Source organism: Pristis pectinata, chromosome 33 (assembly GCF_009764475.1).
Source record: "Pristis pectinata isolate sPriPec2 chromosome 33, sPriPec2.1.pri, whole genome shotgun sequence".
NCBI classification, from domain to species: domain Eukaryota; kingdom Metazoa; phylum Chordata; class Chondrichthyes; order Rhinopristiformes; family Pristidae; genus Pristis; species Pristis pectinata.
The window spans coordinates 1,599,747-1,622,365 of NC_067437.1; the positions used below are offsets into that span (position 1 = coordinate 1,599,747).

Consider the following 22,619-nt stretch of genomic DNA (forward strand, 5'->3'; position numbering starts at 1 on the left):
ACTGTCTCACTGGGAGTGACAATGTCACTGCATGGTGCACTGGGGTTGTGGGTACGCGCTGTTGGTGTGTACTGCGGGTACGCGCTGTTGGGGTGTACCGCGGGTATACTTTGTGGAACGTTACTGTGATGTCAGAAATCCTGAGTATATGGTCATTATTCCAAACTATTGCACTGTATGTGATGTTGCTGCTGATGTGAGAAGCCCCACTACATTGTTGTGTTCCTTTGTGTCCAGTTTCCAGTGCGTTTATAGAGATGACAAACCAATCAGATATTCCCATTCCAGACCGTAAACTGAGCCTGGCCGAGCTGCCCAAACCCTGCTGTTCCAAACACTGTCACTGGCTGGAAAGGAACCTGCTGCTGTTGCTGACTGTTCTTGGTAAGTTTCACCATGTTGTCACTGGGTACAGTGTGAGGGGTGTGGGTGCGCGCACGGGGTGTGTGCGTGTTTGCCTGTATAACGTACCGTGCCTGTATTACATGAGGGAAGCAGGTGAACTCTGCCTCACACTCTCCCTCTATCACAGGGGAGGAGAAGTTCCTTTGTATCACACCGTCCACTCCCCAGTCCTGTCTCACTATCAAAGCCAATGAGATCCACATTCTAACTGGGCTACTCGTGTTAATAAGATTGGTTCAGTAATATATATTGGCCAGGGCTAACACCACTGCTCTTCCTTGAAACAGCACCACAGGATCTATCACATCCAGATGGAGATAAAACCCGTAATCTCCTACACGTACATTGTCTCTCACATTGCAGCACACCCAGTGGTACACTGAAGCATCTTCTGACCTTGTGTCTGCAGTGGGGCTTGAACCTATGAACCTCTGAGCAAGGCACCCACTGAGCTACATGTGACACCTCAATGGGAGAGACCAGAAGGAACCTAGCAGATTAAAACTCCCTGTAGATTAAAGTTGTCCAATGCTCACCAGTGAGGAGGGAGAAGACATTCTGAGGCCCAACACACCAAACAACCAAACCTTATTTCTCATTGTTCCAGTTTTGTGCAGAGAACGTTGGGCACTGAATTCAGGACCGAATGAACTATGCATGCAGAAGTAGTCACTGCACAGACAAGTCCCTGAGAAAGGATGAAGGATAACAGTGTACAGATCTCCCCCGGAGGGAGAGGGACTGAGAGACGTCAGTCAGTGTACAGATCTCCCCCTAAGGACTGTGACTAAACCAGTCTTTATACTTCCCACTCAGAGAGGGCAGAGGGAGATACCAGTGAGCGTACAGATACTTCCATCAATCGGGCCCTAATGTTAACAGAAGTATTGCTGCAAGAAGACTACTGTTGAAGCTCCTGGAGACCCCACAGGCAGCTCTTCCCAGATTGCACGACAGCTTGTTACCTCTCACCACACAGGAGACACGGTGCCCACAAATTACGGGCTACCTTCATCCTCTGTAATTGGCACCTGTGAAGGAAATCTCTTGGCTTCTCGAACAAGAGGAACCAGGGTGGATTTGATGTGAAAGGCCAGGGGATGGAGGACCTGCTTAACCACAAATGCAAGGTTCTCCTGAATCAGAAACTCCATTTTTCTTCAAGGGACAGGAAGTATCTCCTGTTGTGTCTGAGGACCAAGGTCCTGCAGAAAACTGGGGAGATAACCACGAGGTGGTAGATAGAAGGAGGGCAGAAGGTTCAGCAGATCTGACAGCCATGCCGTACGTTGTGTTCTAAAACCAAACTATCATCCCAACACCCAGGACCCCACCCCAGTGAGAGCCCAAGGGGACGTGAGATCATCAAGGACTCTTCGAAGACTTCCTCACCTGTGACTATCCTTAACCTGAGCACATTCAACACTGTCCCATGGCACCCTGTCCTGGTCAACCTTGCTGCTACTCCTGACTAACACGTCACAAAGGCTATGTCCCAAAGCAAAGATAATGGGCCTTGAGAGCAGAAAGGATCCTCGCTGAAATCCTCAAACTCAGCAGTGAAGAGTTTTAGTCACAAATCCACATCTGGGGAGAAGAGGAGATTCTAGGGGGTCTAGGAGATAGTGACCATGGTCATCTTCAAGAAAGCCAACATCCTGCTGTGGTGACCACCGAGGGATTTCCCTGCCATGTTTCACGGGGAACATCATTGCCAGGGCCCCTCCTCACCCACCTCTTCTCACTGGATGAGGACTGCTCCCTGAATCCCCGTGTGGATTCAATCCGTCCAGAGCCACAGTGACCGTGATCTTCATCAATCAACAGCTCAAAATGCAGGGAGAGCGGCAACATGGCCTCTCTCGACCTTGTACTCCATCGACCGAGAGGGACTACTGAACACCCTCCAAGTACAGTTGCCCACTGAAATTCATCTCCCTCTTGCTCTTGTTCCATGACAGCATTGTAGCCGATGGGTCCACATCTGAAACATTCTCAGTGAAGACCGGTGTCACAAGAACGCAAGAAAACAGGAGCAGAAATAGGCCACTCGGCCCCTCAAACCTGCCCGTCTATTTAATATGATCATGACTGGTCTATGCTGACCTCAACCCCTCTTCTGTGCCATTTCTCCACACCCCTTTATCCCTCATCGATCACACATTTATCCACCTCCCCTTTAATACCTCTAATTCACACCCCACCCCCTCACCACCCCCCCCCCCCCCGCCCATGAGAAGAAATTCCTACATGTCTCAGTTTTTAAATGACAGGCCCCTTATCTTGTAATTGTTTCCCCTCGTTTGAGACTCTCCCACTAATGAAAGTGTCCTTTGGCCCAACTTGTCTGTGCCAAACCTGTCGAGCCCCCTTTGAATACGTTTGCTCCTCCTGAGTGATAAACGTGGCTGAGTCCTTCCCCAAATCTATCTTGCTGGAATGTTGATCTCGCCTCTGTTAAACGTCCCATGGGAGTGGAGCTAACCTTCAGAACCAATAGGAACTGTTTAACCTATAGTGTCTACACTTCAGAACCAGGGCCACACTCACCTCAGGAGCTAAGCTGTAGAATGCAGCAGACTCTTGTGTTTGCACATGCTCAGGAGCTAACCATTGATATTTTCAATGAAGCAGATGAGGTGACGGACCTTGCACAACACTGCAAGGCCAAGGTGCTCTACCAACCTGCTTGCACTACACCACCCTGCCCTCTGACAATGAAGGCTCGTGGGGAGACCCTTGAAGACATGGTCCACACTCCATACCTTGGGAGCCACCTCTCCGTCTCTGCAAAATCTTCCGTCCACTGGGAGGGCAAGTGATAAGTATCCTCTCCCAGGTGAACATCTCCAGCACAGAGGCCCCGGTCACATCCTCTGGAATGGCCACACCATTCACTTCCTGTCAGCAGGATCACAAGATAGGAACTATTCTGAGCTCTGTCATGGGAAGAGCCGATGGAAGAAAATAGTCGAGGATGTTCTCACTGCTTCCTTGAAGAAATGCAACATCCCCACTGACTCTGTGGAACATCCAGCCCATGACCAGGGTGGTACTGGAAACCTCGAGGCCTTGTATTGGGAGTGCACAGAGATCTGTAGAAGTGATGGAAGGAGCGTGTCACATAACAACCCACCCACCCACTCGGCCCATCCTGCTCTGTCTGTGGAAGGGTCTGCTGTTTCCACAACCGTCTCATCAGCCCCCTCAGAACCCACAACACTGGAGTGGAAGCAGGATGTCCTTGATGCTGATGGACTGCCTAAGAAGGAACAAATCTCCCTGTGAAAGAGGGACTGAGAGACTGTGTGCTGATATGACCCTGAGATTGGGAGAAAGAGACAATGTACAGATATTTCCCTGAGATGGACTGAGCAACCCCTGTCGGTGTACACATAATTCCCTGGCTGAGGAGGATTAAATCAGTATATAACTCTCCCCCAGAAAGATAGGGGACTGAGAGACACCAGTCGATGCATAAGTGTCTCCCTGAAGGAGGGAGAGGAGCGCTAATGTATGTATGGGTCACACAGTGAGCTCTGAACTGAGAGGCGTCAGTCACCGGGAAAGCATCTCCCATTTTAATGTCAAGGATTATGTGGCAATTTTCAAGGTAACTGCTGTTGTTTAAAAGAAGATTATGGAACTCAGCACCAGCATCACATGATTTGGAGCACACTCCGTTAATTCATGTTTGCTTTGACCTCTTTGACGGTCAACTAATTGCTTCTCGATCAGAAGGGATTTGAATTTCATTAGGCCCTCAATGTTCCTGCGTCAATCCGAGGTAAATGAGAAATTAAAGAGGGAACAAATCCCTGGAACGGCTGTTATCTTTCTTTTAATCAGCCTCTTGTTGGTATTTGAAGAAAGTAAAAGACTGTTGTGGCAAAGCCATTCAGTGTCACAAACAAACCAACACGTGTCCAACGATTCATTGAGGAATTAATCACCACCCTATTCATTAACCAGCTTTAAAAATTAAATACCATTCTTAGGTCTTGGAAAATCTATTCTATTCTAAGCCTGGGTTGTCAGGATATTTTTAGTTGCAAAGTTAATGGTATCAGTAGGAGTCCAAAGCTTGTGGCTTTGTTCCACTCTAGTACAAAAGCACGGCTGATGTGGCAGCCCAGTACTGAGAGAGTGCTGCACTGTCAAAGGCACTGCCCAGATATTTTGAAGATTTAGTTCTGACATTGCAGCTCAATAAAATGAAACCAACATCCTTTACTGATTCTTTGTGGTTCAGACCAGCCGCAGTCTGTGTTCCAACATACACCCAGGGGTCTTAAAAGGGAGATAGATGATGTTCCAAACGTATCAGAGTGAAACAGCAAGGAAACCAACCATTTGGCTCAACTCAGACATGCTGACCAAGTTGTCTACCTGAGCTAGTCTCATTTGGCCCATATCCCATTAACCTTTCCTATCCATGAACCGGTTCAAATGTCTTTTAAACACTGTCATTGTACCTGCCTCAACCACTTCCTCTGGCAGCTCGTTCCACACACCCACCACCCTCTGTGCGGAGAAGTTGCCCCTTAGGTCCCTTTTAAATCTTTCCCCTTTCACCTTAAACCTATTCCCTCTGGTTTTAGGCTCCCCTGCCCTGGGGAAAAGACTGTGGCCATTCACTTTATCTACCTCCCCTCCCCAGGATTTTACAAACCTCTATAAGGTCAGCCCTCAGCCTCCTACGCTCCAGGGATGAAAATGCCAGCCTATCAGGTCTCCCCCTGTAACTCGTCCTCCAGTCCCAGTGATAACCTGGTGAATCTTTCCTGCACCGTCTCCAGCTTCATCACATCCTTCCTGTAGCCGGGCGACCAGAACTGCGCACAGTGCTCCAAGTGTGGTCTCACCAACGACTTCTACAGCTGTAACATGACGTCCCAACTCCTGTACTCAGTGCCCTGACCGATGGAGTCAAGTCTGCCAAACACTTTCTTCACCACCCTGTATACCTGTATGTCCACTTTCAGGGAACTAGTTACCTGTACCCTTTGGTGTCTCTGACCTACAATACTCCCTGGGCCCCTGCCATTCACTGTGTGAACACAACAACATAACCAGTGTTACACTGTCTGTTAGGTGAGATGTCCTCAGTTTTCAGGACAATAACTAACCCTCAATTAACATCACAAAAGGCAGCTGTCACATCACTTGCTGCCGGAAGATTTGAATGCCTTGTTACTTCCAGTACCACTGTGTCTCCACTGTAGGATGCCCTGAGATAGCAAAGGGTGCTATATAAATGCAGATCTTTCCTTCTTGTATTTGTGTACTTTGTCTGTCTGGGTCTAACTCTTGGCTTCACTCCTTTGTGCTCCAGGTGTGATCCTGGGTGCTGTCTTTGGATGTCTCCTGCGCCTGGTGCCTGACCTGGGCCCCAACGTTCTACTGCTGGTGTCCTTTCCCGGCGACATCCTCATGCGGATGCTGAAGATGCTTATTCTTCCGCTCATCATCTCCAGTCTCATCACAGGTGGGACGCCGTCATCCCTTCGCCCTTCTCCTCATGCTGCACTGCAGCTATTGGTTCAAAGGGAAGGTGGTCAGTGTGTGGAAACAACATCCGGCAGATAAAGACCTGGATTGTTATAGCACCTTTCCTGTTTGTTTTAATGCATCCCAAAGCACTTTACAGGCAATGAAGTGGGGCTGACAATTTATGCAAAGGAAGATCCCACAAGCAACAATGAGCTATTGAGGAGAAAAGTAAAAGTCAAGTTTATTGTCATCTGCAGAAGTCCATGTGTGCACAGGTGTGATGACAAACGTACTTGCAGCAGCATCACAGGCACAGAGCATCAGATAAGCAGTATTCACAAGAAAAACATAAATTGTGTATTACTTGTGGTTAATTTTTTACAAGAAAGAACACAATTAGAACAAAAGAAACCCAAGGCCATTTTAGTGCAAAGTGATCAGTGCAATTTAGTGCAAGGTGTTGATAAACTGTAGTGATTCGTGTTGTGCTGGTTGGTTCAAGAACCGAATGGCTGAAGGGAAGTCGCTGTTCCTGAACCTGGTGGTGTGGGACCTCAGGCTTCTGTACCTCCTGCCCGATGGTAGCTGTGAGAAGATGGCACGGCCCAGATGGTGGGGATCTTTGATGACGGACATTGCCTTCTTGAGGCAGCGCCTCCTGTGGATACTCCCGATGGTGGGGAGGGATGTGTTGTTTAAAATAGTTTTATGGAACATTTACACCCACCAGAGTTGACAGGGTCCCCTCAATTTAATGCCTTTGAAAGACTGCAACTTCAGTAATGCGACTTTCCCCCAATACACCGAGAGCATCAGCCTAGATTTTACATTCACTTCTCCAGAGTGGGACTTGAACTCACAACCTTCTGAGTCAGAATGCTACCCATTGACCCACAGGCTGTGTCACTCCACACCTCCCTCCACTACTGCACGCTGTTCCCTCCACTGGAAAAGCAGGGCACTTAGAGAAATTCAAAGTAATGGGGCAAAGTCAATGTGTTAGTGAAAGGGAGTTTGCATCGGAGCAGTTGATTGCAGTTCTCTGATAAAGGGGAACCGGCAGAAGTGTTACACTGAGATCTCCAGAAGGCGCCACAACAAACTGGTGCAGAAAATAAAAGCTCCCAGTGTAGGAGTCATAGTCATACGTGGAAAGAGGCCATTTGGCCCATTGTGTCCACACTGACCAGTGGGTACCCTTCCCTATTAATCTCATCACCCAGCACTTGGTCCATACCTTTCCATGCCTGGGTGCTTCAAGTACTCGTGCAGACACTTAAATGTTGTCAGCGACTCTGCTTCCACCATCCCTCAGGCAGCGTGTTCCAGGTACTCCCCACTCTCTGGGTGAAGAAGATCCCCCTCAGATCCCCACTAAATCTCTTCCCCCTTCCTATAGCTCCATGTCCTATAGTTTTATCTACCTCTGATAGGGGGAAAAGTTTCCTGCGGTCTACCCTATCTATACCCCTCCTCATTTTATATACCTCAGTCATGTCCTCTCTTAACTCCATCCGCTCCCAGGAGAACAGACCCAGCCTCTCCAGTCTCTCCTCATCACTGAACCATTCCATCCCAGGCAACACCCTGGGGAATCTCCTCTGCACCCTGTCCAGTGCTACTGTAGCTCTCCAGTGTCACGAAGGACAGGAGGTTGGATGGAGGAAACAGGGAGTACAAATAAATGGGTCCATAGGTGATCTTTAAACATTCTGGCATTGAGCTCATCTCCCTTGATTAACAATTTCTTTTCAGGAGAAGCTGGAGAAACACTGGAGGGAGGTAATACTGGTACTGGAGGCCATCCCAGAGAGACTGACTGGGCTCATTCTGGGATGAGAGGGTTGTCCAATCACAAGTGGGTAGTGAAATACTACCCATACTACTGGCGGGGACTGGGGCCCTGGTGTGTCAGAGGGAGTGTGGGAACAGGTCTGGTGTGTCAGAGGGAGTGTGGGAACTGGGGCCTGGTGCGTCAGTGGGAGTGTGGGAACTGGGGTCTGGTGTGTCAGAGGGAGTGTGGGAACTGGGGTCTGGTGTGTCAGAGGGAGTGTGGGAACAGGTCTGGTGTATCAGTGGGTGTGTGAGAACTAGGGTCTGGTGTGTCGATGAGAGTGTGGGAACAGGTCTGGTGTGTCAGAGGGAGTGTGGGAACTGGGGTCCCCATGTGTTGGTGGGAGTGTGGGAACTGGGGCCTGGTGTGTTGGTGGGAGTGTGGGAACTGGGGCCTGGTGTGTTGGTGGGAGTGTCGGAACTGGGGCCTGGTGTGTTGGTGGGAGTGTGGGAACTGTGGCCCTGTGCGTCAGTGGGGGTCTGGGAACAAGGTCCCCGTGTGTCGGTGGGAGTGTGGGAATCAGTAGCTGATGAGACTGATACCAATGCCTTTGGGAGTTTGGGACAGCAGGTTATCAGGGGTTTACTGGGTTACATAGTTCAGTTTTACCCCTCATTCCCTGATGACCAAGAAGTTGGCAGTCTGCCTTAGGTAAAACTTTCTTTACTGAACTCAGGGACAATCTGTAAATCTTCAAGGGTTATCTGATCAACCCAGACTGGGAGAGTATTCCCTCAGTCCCATCCCAGAGCAGAATGTAATTGAATGTTAACGAAGGCCCAAGCTGAGATGGGATCTGACTGGAAATTAATGCAACTAAAATTGCAAGTTTTGTGACTTTAAAGGAATATGACCAGGGAGTTTTTTTCCTAAGAGGTGAATCCTTTAGTACTGATGGAAAATGGTGCGATATATGTGGTGGGGAAGTTGTACTTGAACTGGTTTACTCAGGGTTCACCAATCCCACCTGACGCAGTATGGCCCTGATCTGTGCACCCGTGCCTCCTCAGGTCTAGCTGGCCTTGACGCTAAATCAAGTGGGCGGATGGGGACGCGGGCCTTGGCTTACTACATGACCACGACAATTATTGCGGCTGCTCTTGGCGTGATTCTGGTCATCATCATCCACCCTGGCAACCCCAAGCTCAAGAGCACAACCAGCATGAGATCTAAGAACCAAGAAGTGTCGAGTCTGGATGCCTTCATGGACCTCATTCGGAATCTGTTCCCAGAAAACCTCGTGCAGGCGTGTTTCCAACAGGTGATGCTTAAAGTTCCCGGCCACATTTTGTTGCCAGTGGCAGCTTTATGTAAGATGAGGGAGTTTTATTTACATTCATTCACGACAATGCCAGCATTTATTGTCCATCCCTAACATGTCCTGGCCAATGAAGGCAAACATCGCAAATTCCTTCTCCACCACCTTATCTACCTGTGCTGCCACCTTCAAGGATCCTCTGTCCCTCAGTACTCCCTGGGGCCTGACTATTGTGTCAGAGTCAGCTCACTTAGCCCCCCTATCTGGGAATGGTTCATGTGGTGGGCTGTCGCCACAGGCCGTGAGTTCGGGTAGCCGGTCGAGTGTAACACAATCCCATGTGGAATAGAAGTGGAAGGGAGGTCCATTCCACCACTCGTTAGTTGAAACTCACAAAATCTATGGTCCATTTACATGACTTCTTACAAAAAAAACAGTCAATTAAATTACCCTCCTTCAAATTGTTGCGAAAACTCTGTTTTAACAAATGGAAAATATTTAATATTGGTTAATTATTGACACATATACCGAGTTACAATGAAAAACTTTTGTTTGTGTGCCATGCAGACAGATCATTCCATGCATAATTACACCGAGGTAGTGAAAAGAAAACAGAATGCAGAATATAGTGTTGCAGTTGCAGAGGAAGTGCAGCGCAGGTGGACGATAAGGTACAAGGGCCATGACGAGGTAGATCGGGAGATCAAGAGTTCATCTTTTAGTGGATGAGAGGTCTGTTCAAGAGTCTGATAACAGCGGGACAGAAGCTGTCCTTGGTTCTGGTGGCTTGTGCTCTCAAGCTTTTGTATCCTCTGCCTGACAGGAGAGGGGAGAAGAGAGAATGACTGGGGTGGGAGGGGTCCTTGTTGGCTGCTTTACCAAGGCAGTGGGAAGTGTAGACAGAGTCAATGGAAGGGAGTCAATGGATTGCATGACGGACTGGGCTGTGTTCACAACTCTGCACTTCCTTGCAAAATATTTCAATGATGCATTTATCTTGCTAACCCTTCTGATTTGGCTCATCAACTAGGTACAAACGGTATTGAAGAAAGTTCCAATCTCCCTACCTGAAGAGGTTAAATCTGACAATCTAACCCAAGCCCTCGTGGCGAATATCTCCATCCAGAATGGAACACCTCCTGCCCTCAACACCCGGCAAGCTTTCGTCACGAAGAAGCAGTTGGAACTGAAGTGGGGAATGAATGTTCTAGGTAGGACTGATCCTCGCACCATTTCACGGCAGGGGTCACGGGAAAGGTGGCATCGTGCTGGAAGGTCTCTCAGTTAGAGACTCAGCCAACGACTAATATAGACACTAGTCAGGTAGAGAAACACAACCACCTTAGGCACTCCCTCGAGGTCTTATATTTTATATTTTACCACGTTTTCATCATGTTTACAAGCAAGGTAGGAGGAAGCCATTCAACCCATCAAGTCTATGCCACCTCTCAGTGCATTCCCCTGTCCCATTTCTCTCTCCCATGCCTGTCATATCCTGATTATCTCTTGATCTCTAGGGTCTCTGGAGCTGTAACCGTAGCTTTGGCAGGTACTGATAACACATCAGATCAGTCAGACCAGAGAGGATCTCATTGAATGGTGTGGCAGACTCAAGGGGCCGAGTGGCCTTCTCCTGTTCCTTGGCCCAGGTCGGGTTGGTCTGGCTCAGAACTTTGCCAAGAGTTGTGTTGCTGTGTAGGCACTGGGAGGCGATCACCCTGGGCAAGGGGTTACTCTCAGAGTGCCTCTATCCAGCCAGGGGCTGGGACAAGGGCGGAGAGATCCAAAGGGGCATGACTCCAGCTCAGGGGGGCTTGAGTGAGGTTTGGATTGGCTGGGATTGGATCAGGTTTGAACTTTATACCCGAGCAGTCCACCTCTTCTAGGTGGGATGGGCCATAGCTGTGGGAACTGTTGTCACTGAAGTCTCGGCAAGATCCTTGATTGCTTCTTGTAAGTGGACCACAGTGGATTGCTTTGTGCCAGTGCTGGGTTCCTTCAGTGTAGGACTTGCACCCATTAATGTTTGCACCTCTTTGGCCTAAAGGATGACACACAGAAACAATTCCAGGGACAGTTCTCTCTGAGGGAGATTCCCCATTTTGGTGACCATGGTAGAACACACACAGTGAATGTAGGGCCTGGGGGAATTTTTAGTAAATAGTTTGCCGAAAGTGATGTCACAGGTCAGACAGGGTGGTGAAGAAAGCGTTTGGCACACTGGTCTTCATCAGTCAGGGCACTGAGTACAGGAGTTGGGAAGTTATGTTGCCGTTACTGTATAAAAAAAATTGGTGAGGTCTTACTTGGAATACTGTGTACAGTTTTGGTCACCCCGTTATAGAAAAGATTTACTAAACTAGAAAGAGTGAGAAAAGATTTACCAGGATGTTGCCTGGACTTGGGGGCCCGAGTTACAAGGAGACGTTGTGTAGACTAGGACTTTATTCCCTGGAACGTAGGAGATTGAGGGGTGACCTGATGGAGGTGTATAAGATCATGAGGGACATAGACAGGGTGAAAGCACACAGTATTTTTCCCAAGAGGGCATAGGTTTAAGATCAGAGGTGAGAGATTTAAAAGGGACATCAGGGGCAGCTTCTTCACACAAAGGGTGGTGCGTATTTGGAATGAGCTGCCAGAAATAGTGGTTGAGGCGGGCACATTAGCAACATTTAAAGTTATCTAGATAAGTGCATGGATAGGAGAGGTTTAGAGGGCTATGGGCCAAATGTGGGCAGATGGGACCAGCTCACTGGGCAACATAGTCGGTATGGACTAGTTGAGCCAAGGGGCTTGTTTCTGTGCTGAAAGACTCTATGACTCTATCCATCAGACCTGGCAGCTATCAGGGTCACTGTTGGCTTATCAGGGGTTGAACACCAAACCAGCCCTTACTGCCTAGGATCGCAGATAAAGAATAGTCACTCGACTGTGAGACTGGAGCTTGGCTGAGGGAACAATATCCCAGCCAACTCCTTCACCATACCCTCTGGGCTCTGACCCTTAAGGAGATCAGGGGAGAAAAGTACAGAGAAGCTCAAACATTTGGGTGTCATATTATTGATGCTGAGCACCGCGTTCTGTATTTGTACCTTACAAGACCATCTTACACTACGTCTGACTGGTGGTGTTTGATTCTCTTTCGATGCCATTTGTCCTCTAGGTCTGATTGGGTTCTTCATTGCCTTTGGGATTTCCATGGGGAAGATGGGAGAAAGGGCTCAGGTCATGATCGACTTCTTCAACGTGCTGAACGAGATCATCATGAAGCTGGTCTCGATGATCATGTGGTAAGGCACAGAATGTCAGCCAAGCAGCACCCCACCGTGGGGTCTCCCAATGTCCTTTTGTGTTTGTAAGGCTTTGTAATCTACATCCTGAAAGGGACACCTGAATGGGCCCAGTCAGGGGTTAGTGGAGATCTGGGAATTTCTGTGGCAAAGTCAAATACAGCAACAAAATTCTGGTTATTAACTTCCATCCCCAGTTATTCCAAGAAAGGATTTTGTATTTTTATATTGTTCTTTGAGATGTGGCCATTATCCGTAAGGGCAACATTTGTTGACATTACAGTTAAGAGGAGCAAAAGGTGTGCATTTCTATGGTGCCTTGGGTGACCTTAGCATGCATCAGAGCACTTTACAGCCAATGAACACATTGAAGCATTGTGAGGTAGGGGATGCAGCAGCCAATGTGCACAGTAAGATCCAGAAAAAATCTCAAGGGCCAGATCATCTGATTTTCGTTGACACAGAACAAAGTGGTGACCTCCTATTTTCCTTATTCATTCACTCTGGGCTGCGGACATCAGCAGCGATGCCAGCGTTTATCGCCCATCCCTACTTACCTCCAAAGTGGGGAGGTAATGAAGAGCCAACCACATTGGTGGCTCTGGAGTCAAGTGTAGGTCGGCAGATTTCCCTCCATAAAGAGGATGTTAGAATCACAAAGCAGGAAAGTAGGCCCTTTGGCCCATCAAGTCCATTACTTTAATTCCAATTTATTCCACCCACATTCCCATCAACTCCCCTCCCCCACCCCAGATTCTATCCCCCACCCATATACCAGGGGTAACTTATAGCATCCAATTAACCTAACAACCCACATGTTTGGGATGTGGGATGAAACAGGAGCACCTGGGGGGGGGGGGGGGGGGGGAACCACACAGTCACAGGGAGAACGTGCAAACTTCACACAGACAGCTCCCGAGGTCAGGATTGAACCTGGGTCTCTGGAGCTGTGAGGCAGTGGCTCTACCCACTGTGCCCCTGTGCTGCCATAAAGTGAATGGGTTTTTACAACCATCTGGTGGGTTCATAGTCACTGTTATTGAAATTAACTTTTGATTCAATTGTTTTTTTCAATTTAATTTAAATTCTCTGTGATCATCCTGGAATGCAAGCTTGATCCTCTGGAACAGTGGTCCAAAACCCTGGCTGCTAGTTCAGTAACTAAGACATTGCACCACCTAATGGCACAATGGATTCATTTATATCCTCTGAATGTTGGTAGACAAGGCAGCACATAACATCTGTCAGCAGTGCAGCTTCCTCTTGGCATTGCATCACAGAGGAACAGCCCAGACCGTGAGCTCGAGTGTCTGGGTTAGGACTTGAACCCATGAACCTAAGATTCAGCAGAACAATTGTGACTGACTCGAGGTTGCCATTGTGAAAATGTTGATAGGGTTTCCGTGAGGTTTAATGAATCAGTGATAGGCTGGTGAAGAAGGCGTTTGGCACACTGGCCTTCATCAGTAAGGGCATCGAGTATAGGAATTGGGAAGGTGTTGCAGTTGTATAAGATGCTGGTGAGGTTGCACCTGGAGTATTGTGCACAGTTTTGGTCTCCCTGTTACAGGAAAGATGTTATTAAACTATAAAGAGAGCAGGAAAGATTTAATAGGATGTGGCCCGGACTTGGGGGCCCGAGTTACAAGGAGAGGTTGTGTAGACTAGGACTTTATCCCCTGGAATTTAGGAGAGTGAGGGGTGACCTGATAGAGGTGGATAAGATCATGAGGGGCAGAGACAGGGTGAAAGCACATCGTCATTTTCCCAGGGAAGGGGTGCTAAAAACAAGAGGGTAGAGGTTTAAGATCAGAGGCGAGAGGTTTAAAAGGGACATCAGTGGCAGCTTCTTCACACAAAGGGTGGTGCGTATTTGGAATGAGCTGCCAGAAATAGTGGTTGAGGCGGGCACATTAGCAACGTTTAAAAGCCATCTATATAAGTCCATGGATAGGAGAGGTTTAGAGGGCTTTGGGCCAAACGCGGGCAGATGGGACCAGCTCACTGGACAACACAGTCGGCATGGACGAGTTGGGTCGAAGGGCCTGTTTCCATTCTGTATGACTCAATTGGAGAATGACATTAGGATCTTCCAAGGAAAATGAGTAACTATGTTCTTTTCCCAGGTACTCTCCTCTGGGAATTGCCTCCCTGATCTGTGGGAAGATTGCAGCCATCAAGAACCTGGAGGCTGTTGCTAGGCAGCTGGGGATGTACATGGTGACGGTGGTAGTCGGTCTCATCATCCACGGGGGAGTCATCCTCCCTTCTATTTATTTGATGATTACAAGAAAAAGCCCACTGACATTTTGTGGGGGAATATTCCAAGCCTGGATCACAGCTCTCGGAACAGCATCCAGGTAGGACCACCACCCACGTCTGCAGCTCTGAGCAAAAGGAAGCAGTTGTTGGAATCGATTCCAAGCAACAGCTGGCTGCCCTGGCAACATGCGATGGGACAGGGTAGAGGGAGCCTTACTCTGAGTCTAACCTGTGCTGTCTCTGATGTGACAGTAGAGAGGGAGCTTTCCTTTCTGCTGTCTCTGACCTGGGTGTGTGTGGTAGGAGGGTGCAGAGGGAGATTTATAGTGTGTCTAAGCTGTTTTTGTTCCAGTGTGCCCTTCTTCCTCTTGTACATCTCCCACCGGGCCGAGTCCTAGGTGGGTACCTCCCTCTCCATGGGACCTCGCCATGTGGTCAACCCCTTCTTGTACTCCCTACCTAAGACACAATTGTGAGTCTTGGCCACATCCCACCATCGCCTCAGGGAGGGGAAGCCCTCCTGCTCCCTCCTCCAATTGGTTCAGAACTGACGGAAAGAATCGCCGGCGGCTAAAGTGTGAGTGTGTGGATCCTCCACCTGCCTCTCTCAACAGGCCAAGCACAATGTCGTCAGTGCTGACTCCCACATCACAAAGCAGCCTCTAGTTCTACCGCAGGTACCTCTTTGCCTGGTCTGTACAGTTGTGCTTCTCTCTCTTCTCTGGGAGCTACCAAACCCGGGCCACCCACTGATAACACAGTACCTTATGGTTCGGAGACCCTGATGGGTCAGTGTCTGGCCCAACACATACAAAGTGCTGGAGGAACTCAGCGGGTCAGGCAGCATCTGTGGATGGAAATAAACAGTTGATATTTCGGGCCAAGACCCTTCATCAGGACTGGAAAGGAAGAGGGCAGAAGGCAGAATAAGAAGGTGGGGGGAAGGGGAAGAGCCCACGCAGGCAGGTGAGAGGTGAGTCCAGGTGATAGGCACCTGATAGGGTTACTCACCTATCCCCAGCCTGTGTGTACTCCTCCCTCTCGCCCCCACCACCTTCTTATTCTGGCTTCTGCCCTCTTCCTTTTTAGTCCTGATGAAGGGTCTCGGCCTGAAACGTCGACTGTTTATTCCCCTCCACGGATGCTGCCTGACCTGCTGAGTTCCTCCAGCATTTTGTTGCTCCAGATTCCAGCGTCTACAGAATCTCCTGCGCTTCAGTATCTGGCCCACTGTCTTCATTACCAATGGACCTACTAGCCAGGGGTCCACGTACCCACGAGGTTGACCATGAGAGTGTGGGCTGGTGTTCAGCAGGAGCCAGGTCCAGGGCTCTGGGTGTTGGGAGTGTGGGTAGGTTTGTGGGGAGAGCTGGGGCCCAGAGTGTTTGCATGCAAACTGTCACAGACAGCGTACTGAGTTCTGTTCCCTGCGAGCCTTTAAACTCACCTGCTTCACTGGTAAATGTGTAACCCCACTGTGTAATATGTAAAGTGAAACAAATGTGTCTGAGGGAATACAAATCCATCCAATGGTCCAGAACAATGGCCTGACCAGCAACGTCCAAGTCCTGAGGGTGCCGGCTGATCGGAGTTTGACTGTGGTGGGTCAGGGCTGTGGCTGAACCTCCAGCCTGTCACCAACCACAGTGCTGCCCCTGCCCCTGCTCCTGCCCCGGGAGTGTGGGATGGGGCAGGTGGGTGGGTCACAACAGCCACAAAAGCCTGAAAGCACATACCACCAGGTCAAGGACAGCTTCTGTCCCACAGTTATAGGACTATTGAATGGTCTTCTTGTACAATAAGATGGACTCTTAAACTCACAATCTACCTCATTATGACCTTGCACCTCATTGTCTGCCTGTACTGCACTTTCTCTGTAGCTGTGACACTTTATTCCACATTCTGTTATTGTTTTCCCGTGTACTACCTCAATGCACTGATGTGATGAAATGATCTGCATGGATAGCCTGCAAAACAAAGTTTTTCACTGTACCCCAGTACACGTGACAATAATAAACCAGTTACCAGTTACCAGCCTTCCTGTCCGAAGCTTCACTTGTTCACACAAAACGCAGCCTTTCCTTCACCAAATTCCTGATATAACAAGGAGTTGGGGCTGTCTCAGGAGGTCCCAGCACTGAGAGTTCAGGCAAGTGCTGAGTTCTTTCTTTACTGACATTTTAAAGAACTTTTAAGTTAAGTCACCTGAAGGTTGTTCAAGTTATTCAGATCCCACCCCCTGACCTCCTGATCCGACAGACTTTTCTCTGCGCCTGATCGAAGGCCTCTGCTTTTTCACTGACTCCCTCTTCCTTCTCTCTCACCCAGTGCGGGCACCTTGCCTGTGACCTTCCGCTGCCTTGAAGAGAACCTGCACATCGACAGACGGGTGACCCGGTTCGTGCTGCCCATCGGTGCCACCATTAACATGGATGGCACGGCTCTGTACGAGGCAGTAGCGGCTATCTTTATCGCTCAAATGAATGGGATCATACTGGACCCAGGGCAGGTAGTTACAGTGAGGTGAGTGACCCTTCCTTTCCCACTGACGCTGCATTCTACTGTCAGGGAGGTCTACATGGAAGGCCCAAGGCCCCAACTTCCATGCTGAGTTTTCTCTCCTCTCCGTCCCCTCTGGAACAGACATGACCTCCACCTTGGACGTTTGACTTATACCTCCACAGAAGGGTCTGACCCTGCATCTGGCGACTGCCTCAGTTCCAGGCGATAGGGAGATGAATGTGCGTTTACTTCAGATACCGCAGGTGTCTCAGAGCCCAATCTCAGACCAGAGGATAAAAAGGTAGGAGAAGCAGGAGGCCACTTGGCCCATCGAGCCTGCTCCATCAGGAGCGTGACTGATCTTCTACCTCGGCACCATCACCCTGCACCATCCTGTGCCCTTGAGTTGTTTAATATCCAGAAATCTTTTGATCTCTGTTTGGAATGACTCAGTGACAGCCTCTACAGCCCTGCAGGAGGGAGAATTCCAAGGATTCACCACGCTTCCAGTGAAGACATTCCTCCACGTCCCAATCCTAAATGGACCACCCCTTGTTCTGACCCATGGCTCTGGACTCCTCGACTGGGGCAACACCCTCCCTGAGTTCACCCTGTCAAGCCCTGGGAGAATTCTGTAAATTTCAATGAGATCCCCCCTCATTCTTTCAACCTCCAGAGAACGCAGGTCCAGTCTACCCAGTCTCTCCTGGTACATTAAACCTGCCGTCCCTGGAACCAGTCTGGTGAACCTTCACCACACTCCCTCTTCTTATCTTCGGAAAGGGGACCCAACACTGCAGGAGCAGTCTCACCAGAACACAGTACAACTGCAGTAGGTTGGCCCCATTTGATGGAGATGGGGAGGGGATAGGTCGATTAACGTTCTGGGGGCTTCCTGAACTGATTCCTTGTTTTTTGTCTCTCATCAGCCTAACGGCCACCTTGGCAAGTGTTGGCGCCGCCAGTATTCCCAGTGCAGGGCTGGTCACCATGCTTTTGATTTTGACAGCAGTGGGTCTCCCAACCCAGGACATCAGCCTCCTGATCGCTGTTGACTGGCTGCTGTGAGTAGATCCAAGTAGGGCAACTCAGGGACTGGAGCTAGGTGGTAAATGTGGGTCTGGGGGGGTATTAGAGGGTTAAGGTGGGAGGTAGGGGCATAGGGAGGAACATGGGAAGGGACTTCCTCTCAACCCTTCACATCTGATCAATGCGACCTGAGCTGACATGGATGCCATAGACAAATTCAGTGATGAGGAGTCTGAAACCTGAGAATGAATGAGGAGATACCAGTGCGGATCCCCAAGAGCAGGCCTGGGGGGTGAATGGATGGTGTTGTGGCAATACATTGACCAACAGTGAGAGAGGGCCGCGCTGACCAACAGTGAGAGAAGCCAATAGTGAGTTAGAGTGGTACAGCACGGAAACAGGCCCTTCAGCCCTACTCATCCATGCTGACCAAGGTGCCCACCTGAGCTACTCCCATTCGCCTGTATTTGGCCCATATCCCTCTGTACCTTTCCTAACCTGTACCTGTCTAAGTGCCTTTTAAACATTGTAACTGTACCCACCTCTACCACTTCCTCTGGCGGCTCGTTCCACACACCCACCACCCTCTGCGTGGAAAAACTTTCCCCTCATGTCCCCTTTAAATCTTTCCCCCTCACCTTAAACCTATGCCCTCTAGTTGTAGGCTCCCCTACCCTGAGAAAAAGACTCTGATCATTCTTGCTATCTGTGTCCCTCATGATTTTATAGACCTCTATAAGGTCACCGCTCAGCCTCTCAGTCTCTTACATTCCAGGGATAAAATTCCAAGCCTATCCAACCCTCCTTCTCTCTAACTCAAGCCCTCCAGTCCCAGTAACATCCTCATGAATCTGCCCCCTCTCCAGCTTAAGAACATCCTCCCTATGACAGGGTGGCCAGAACTGCACACAATACCCCAGGTGTAGTCTCACCAACATCTTGTACAACTGCAATACAACGTCCCAGCTCTTGTACTCAATGCCATGACTGATGAAGGCCAGCGTGTCAAACGCCTTCTTCACTGCTCTGTCTACCTGTATCACCACTTTCAGGGAACTATGTAACCCTTGGTCCCTCTGTTCTACAACACTCCCAAGGGCCCTGCCATTTACTGTGTAAGTCCTGCCCTGGTTTAACTTCCTAAAATGCAACTGAGGGCACTGTGAGTAACAGAGAAACACATTGACCAATAGTGAGAGATGGTCCTGTGACCAATGACAGAGAGCCATACTGACCAATAGTGAGAGGGGAGCCCTGTGACCAATAGTGAGAGAGCCATACTGACCAATAGTGAGAGGGGACCCCTGTGACCAATAGTGCGAGACAGGTCCCTATCATGTGCCAGCAACACTTCACGCCAGCGTCATCTAGTGCTCTGGGCATACATCCTTACAGTCCAAAGTGGGGGGTGGCAACAGATCAGCGATACTGCTCTATGGTACAAAGGTGGTAACCCTCCACGGGCGAGGACACTCAGGATCAGACCTGGTCTCTGACGATTTCCAGCATCACTGATTTTACTTCTGATTTCCAGCATTGCAAGGATTTGGCTTCTGTGTTGGGGAGCATTTATTCAGCAGTTCAAGTTCAAGTTTATTGTCATATACCCAGGGTATAAGCATCATGAAACGGGCTTTTTTGCAGCAGCAGCACAGTACAAACAGGACAAACCAGGACAAACATAAGCTAACATAAATTGTACATAACTTACACAACAAGGTAAACGTAATGCCACTGTTGCAAGTTGAGAGAGAGAAAGAAATATAGTCCGGGGTAGTGATGGGGTTTTTCAGGTCGGTTTCAGTAACCTGGCGGCAGTGGGGAAGAAGCTGTTGGTGGACCTTGAGGTGGGGGTCTTCAGGCTCCTGGACCCTCCTGCCTGAGGGCAGTTGTGCTGTCTTCCATCTCCCAGAGGCATCAATGCCAGAGTAATGCCCTCCATCACCAGGCTGTCTGACACTCACCAGGCACTTCAATGGCAGGTCTTTGTATTTGCAGGGATCGGATGAGAACGTCGGTGAACGTGATCGGTGATTCCTTTGGTGCTGGGATAGTCCACCATCTCTCCAGACATGAACTGGCAGCCATTGACGCCCAACACACAAACCAAAATGACTTGGAAATGATTAAAATCCGACCCTCGCTTGACGACGAAAAGATTTACAAGATGGAGATCAAAGCTCCACTTCCCTATGCCGGATATAACTCAATCCCAACGGATGATTATGAAGTAACGTTCCTGGTTTGATCAACTTTCTAACAAGTGTAGAATTAGACATCCCATGTGTGTCCTGTAGAGGTACCGGGAATAGTCTCTCAATGTCCAAAGATGCTTTAAAACAATGAAGTACTTTTTGTAATTACAGGAACAGCTAGGTCTCACAGTCAGCAGTGAGATAAAGAATATCTTTTTTAATGATTTTGCCTGAGGTTCAAACCTTGGCCAGGGGAAGCGGCTCTCTTCCGTCGATAGTTTCATGAGTTTTTTTACATCGATATGAAAGGGCTCTGTTTAACTAAAGACTGCACCTCTGGCAGTAAGGCAACCTCCATTAACTCTGCTCAGGAGGGTGACTTACTCAATGACATTGTCATAGAGTAATACAGCATTGATATAGGCCCTTTGGCCCAACTGGTCCATGCCGACCAAGATGCCCATTTGAGAGAGTCCCATTTGGCCCACATTTGGCCCATGTCAATCTAAACCTCTCCTACCCATGTACCTGCCCAAGTGTCTTCTAAATATTGTCAATATACCTGCCTCAACCTCTTCCTCTGGCAGCTCGTTCCATGTACTGACCACCCTCTGCATGAAGAAGTTGCCCCTCAGGTCCCTATTGAATCTCTCCCCTCTCACCTTAAGCCTATGCCCTCTAGTTTTTGGTTCCCCTTCCCTGGGAAAAAGACTGTGTACATTCACCCTATCTGTGCCCCTCATGATTTTATACACCTCTATAAGATCACCCCTCTGTCTCTGATGCTCCAAGGAATAAAGTCCCAGCCTGCCCAACCTCTCAACCTCTCTATATAACTCAGGCAACTTCCACTTGATCAGTTGGTAGTGACAGGGCTAATTAGTTCTGCCATCTTGCTCCGTGGAGACACACCTGATCCACTGACCCCGTATAACTGCGATAACATCTCCCCACAGCTCACAGACACCAAGAATGAAGGGACAGAGGAAGATGAGAACGAGCTGGAGGGAATGGAGGAACCAGAGGAACTGAAGAACAGCGATGAAACTCTGCCCAACTGTGACAGGGAGAAGGGCGAAGCTGTGAATGCAGAGGATGAATAGTACAGCCTGGTTCTGTGAGGTTGTTCTGAGCCTTTTTCCTTCCTTAGACAGCAGCAGAAGTAAATCCATAGTCATAGATAGAGTTCCAACACTCCATTACAGTCAACTGCATGTTAGATGGTTAACCCATATCGATGGTACGGTTTGTCAGATGGTTTTCCTCTTACCTTAAGACTTAGCTAAACCACTTCAGGGTAGTTTAGAATCGCCAGCCTGTCAGGATGGTCTTGGAATCTCCAGTGATTAATGGTTAATTTCCCGGATCCTGCTCAAGCAACAGGAGTGAAAGATTAGCGCCATTACAAAATTCTGTTTCTTTTTAAAGAGTTATCCCAAGAACCCCACTCAGCACATTACCAGTAAGCTGATGGATAAAGGCCATAGAGTAGGGATCATCTGACTGGATATTCAGGAGTCTAGAAGCTTTTCGATTGGCTGTGGCAAGGCAGGGTGCTGTGTGACTGGGCGATTCACGTAACCAATGGAGAAAGTATGAGGGTGGGGTGAGGAGGTGGAGGTTGTGAGACCACCTCGCAGCACGGGCAACCCTTAGAGTAGTCACTTCAATTTTGTAGAGTGACTGAGATTTCAGGCGAGAGTGGAGGGTGTGGCAGAACGGGTAGGGGAGCTGAACTTGTCTGAAGCTTTCATCACATCCAGGAAAAGACCACATGGTTTGAAATAAAAGGAGTTATCAAGAAATAGTGTATATATACATGTTACCAATTGTGTCATGTGTTTGATGTAAAGTGGAGGTGTTTATGTACATATTTTGTTCAATATGGTTTTGAAGTGAATTGTGTTTTAGAAGATTTCTTTCTTCCAAATTTGCCCAAATGGTCTGTAAATTCTGGGTAGTCCTGTCCAATGGTTCAATTCTGTGACCCTATCCTCCCACAGACAATGGTGAGTGTTCCTTCGGTCACTGGTCAACACCACTGCATCTTTCCAAGCCACTGAATCATGGACACTGTGGACATGGGTTCTGGAGTTGTGGGTTCTCAATGTTTCCAGTAATAAAAACAGAAAATGCTGGTGATACCCAGCAGGTCAGGCAGCATCTGTGGAGAGAGAAGTTAACTATTTCTCTCTGAGAACTGTTGAGATGAAACCAGGTGGGTTTGGTTTGAGATGAACTGGGAAAATTTAGAGATGAGCCCAGGTACAGATGTAGCAGCCGGGACAATGACAAGGAAGGTTCATGATAGCATAGAGGCAGGAAAGATTTAATGACAGAAGAGGTGA

At 48.8% G+C, this 22,619-nt stretch overlaps 1 protein-coding gene across 1 annotated transcript; it reads left to right on the plus strand.

The window, feature by feature from the left end:
• Window positions 1-257: 257 nt before the first annotated feature.
• On the plus strand, window positions 258-21,374 carry LOC127585404 (excitatory amino acid transporter 2-like). Its single transcript, XM_052042829.1, has 10 exons — window positions 258-384; window positions 5,741-5,893; window positions 8,743-8,993; window positions 10,021-10,201; window positions 12,157-12,283; window positions 14,410-14,643; window positions 16,874-17,068; window positions 17,977-18,111; window positions 20,075-20,306; window positions 21,228-21,374. Exons 1-10 carry the CDS (start codon window positions 258-260, stop codon window positions 21,372-21,374), a joined length of 1,782 nt encoding a protein of 593 aa, XP_051898789.1.
• The last annotated feature ends 1,245 nt before the right edge of the window (window positions 21,375-22,619 follow it).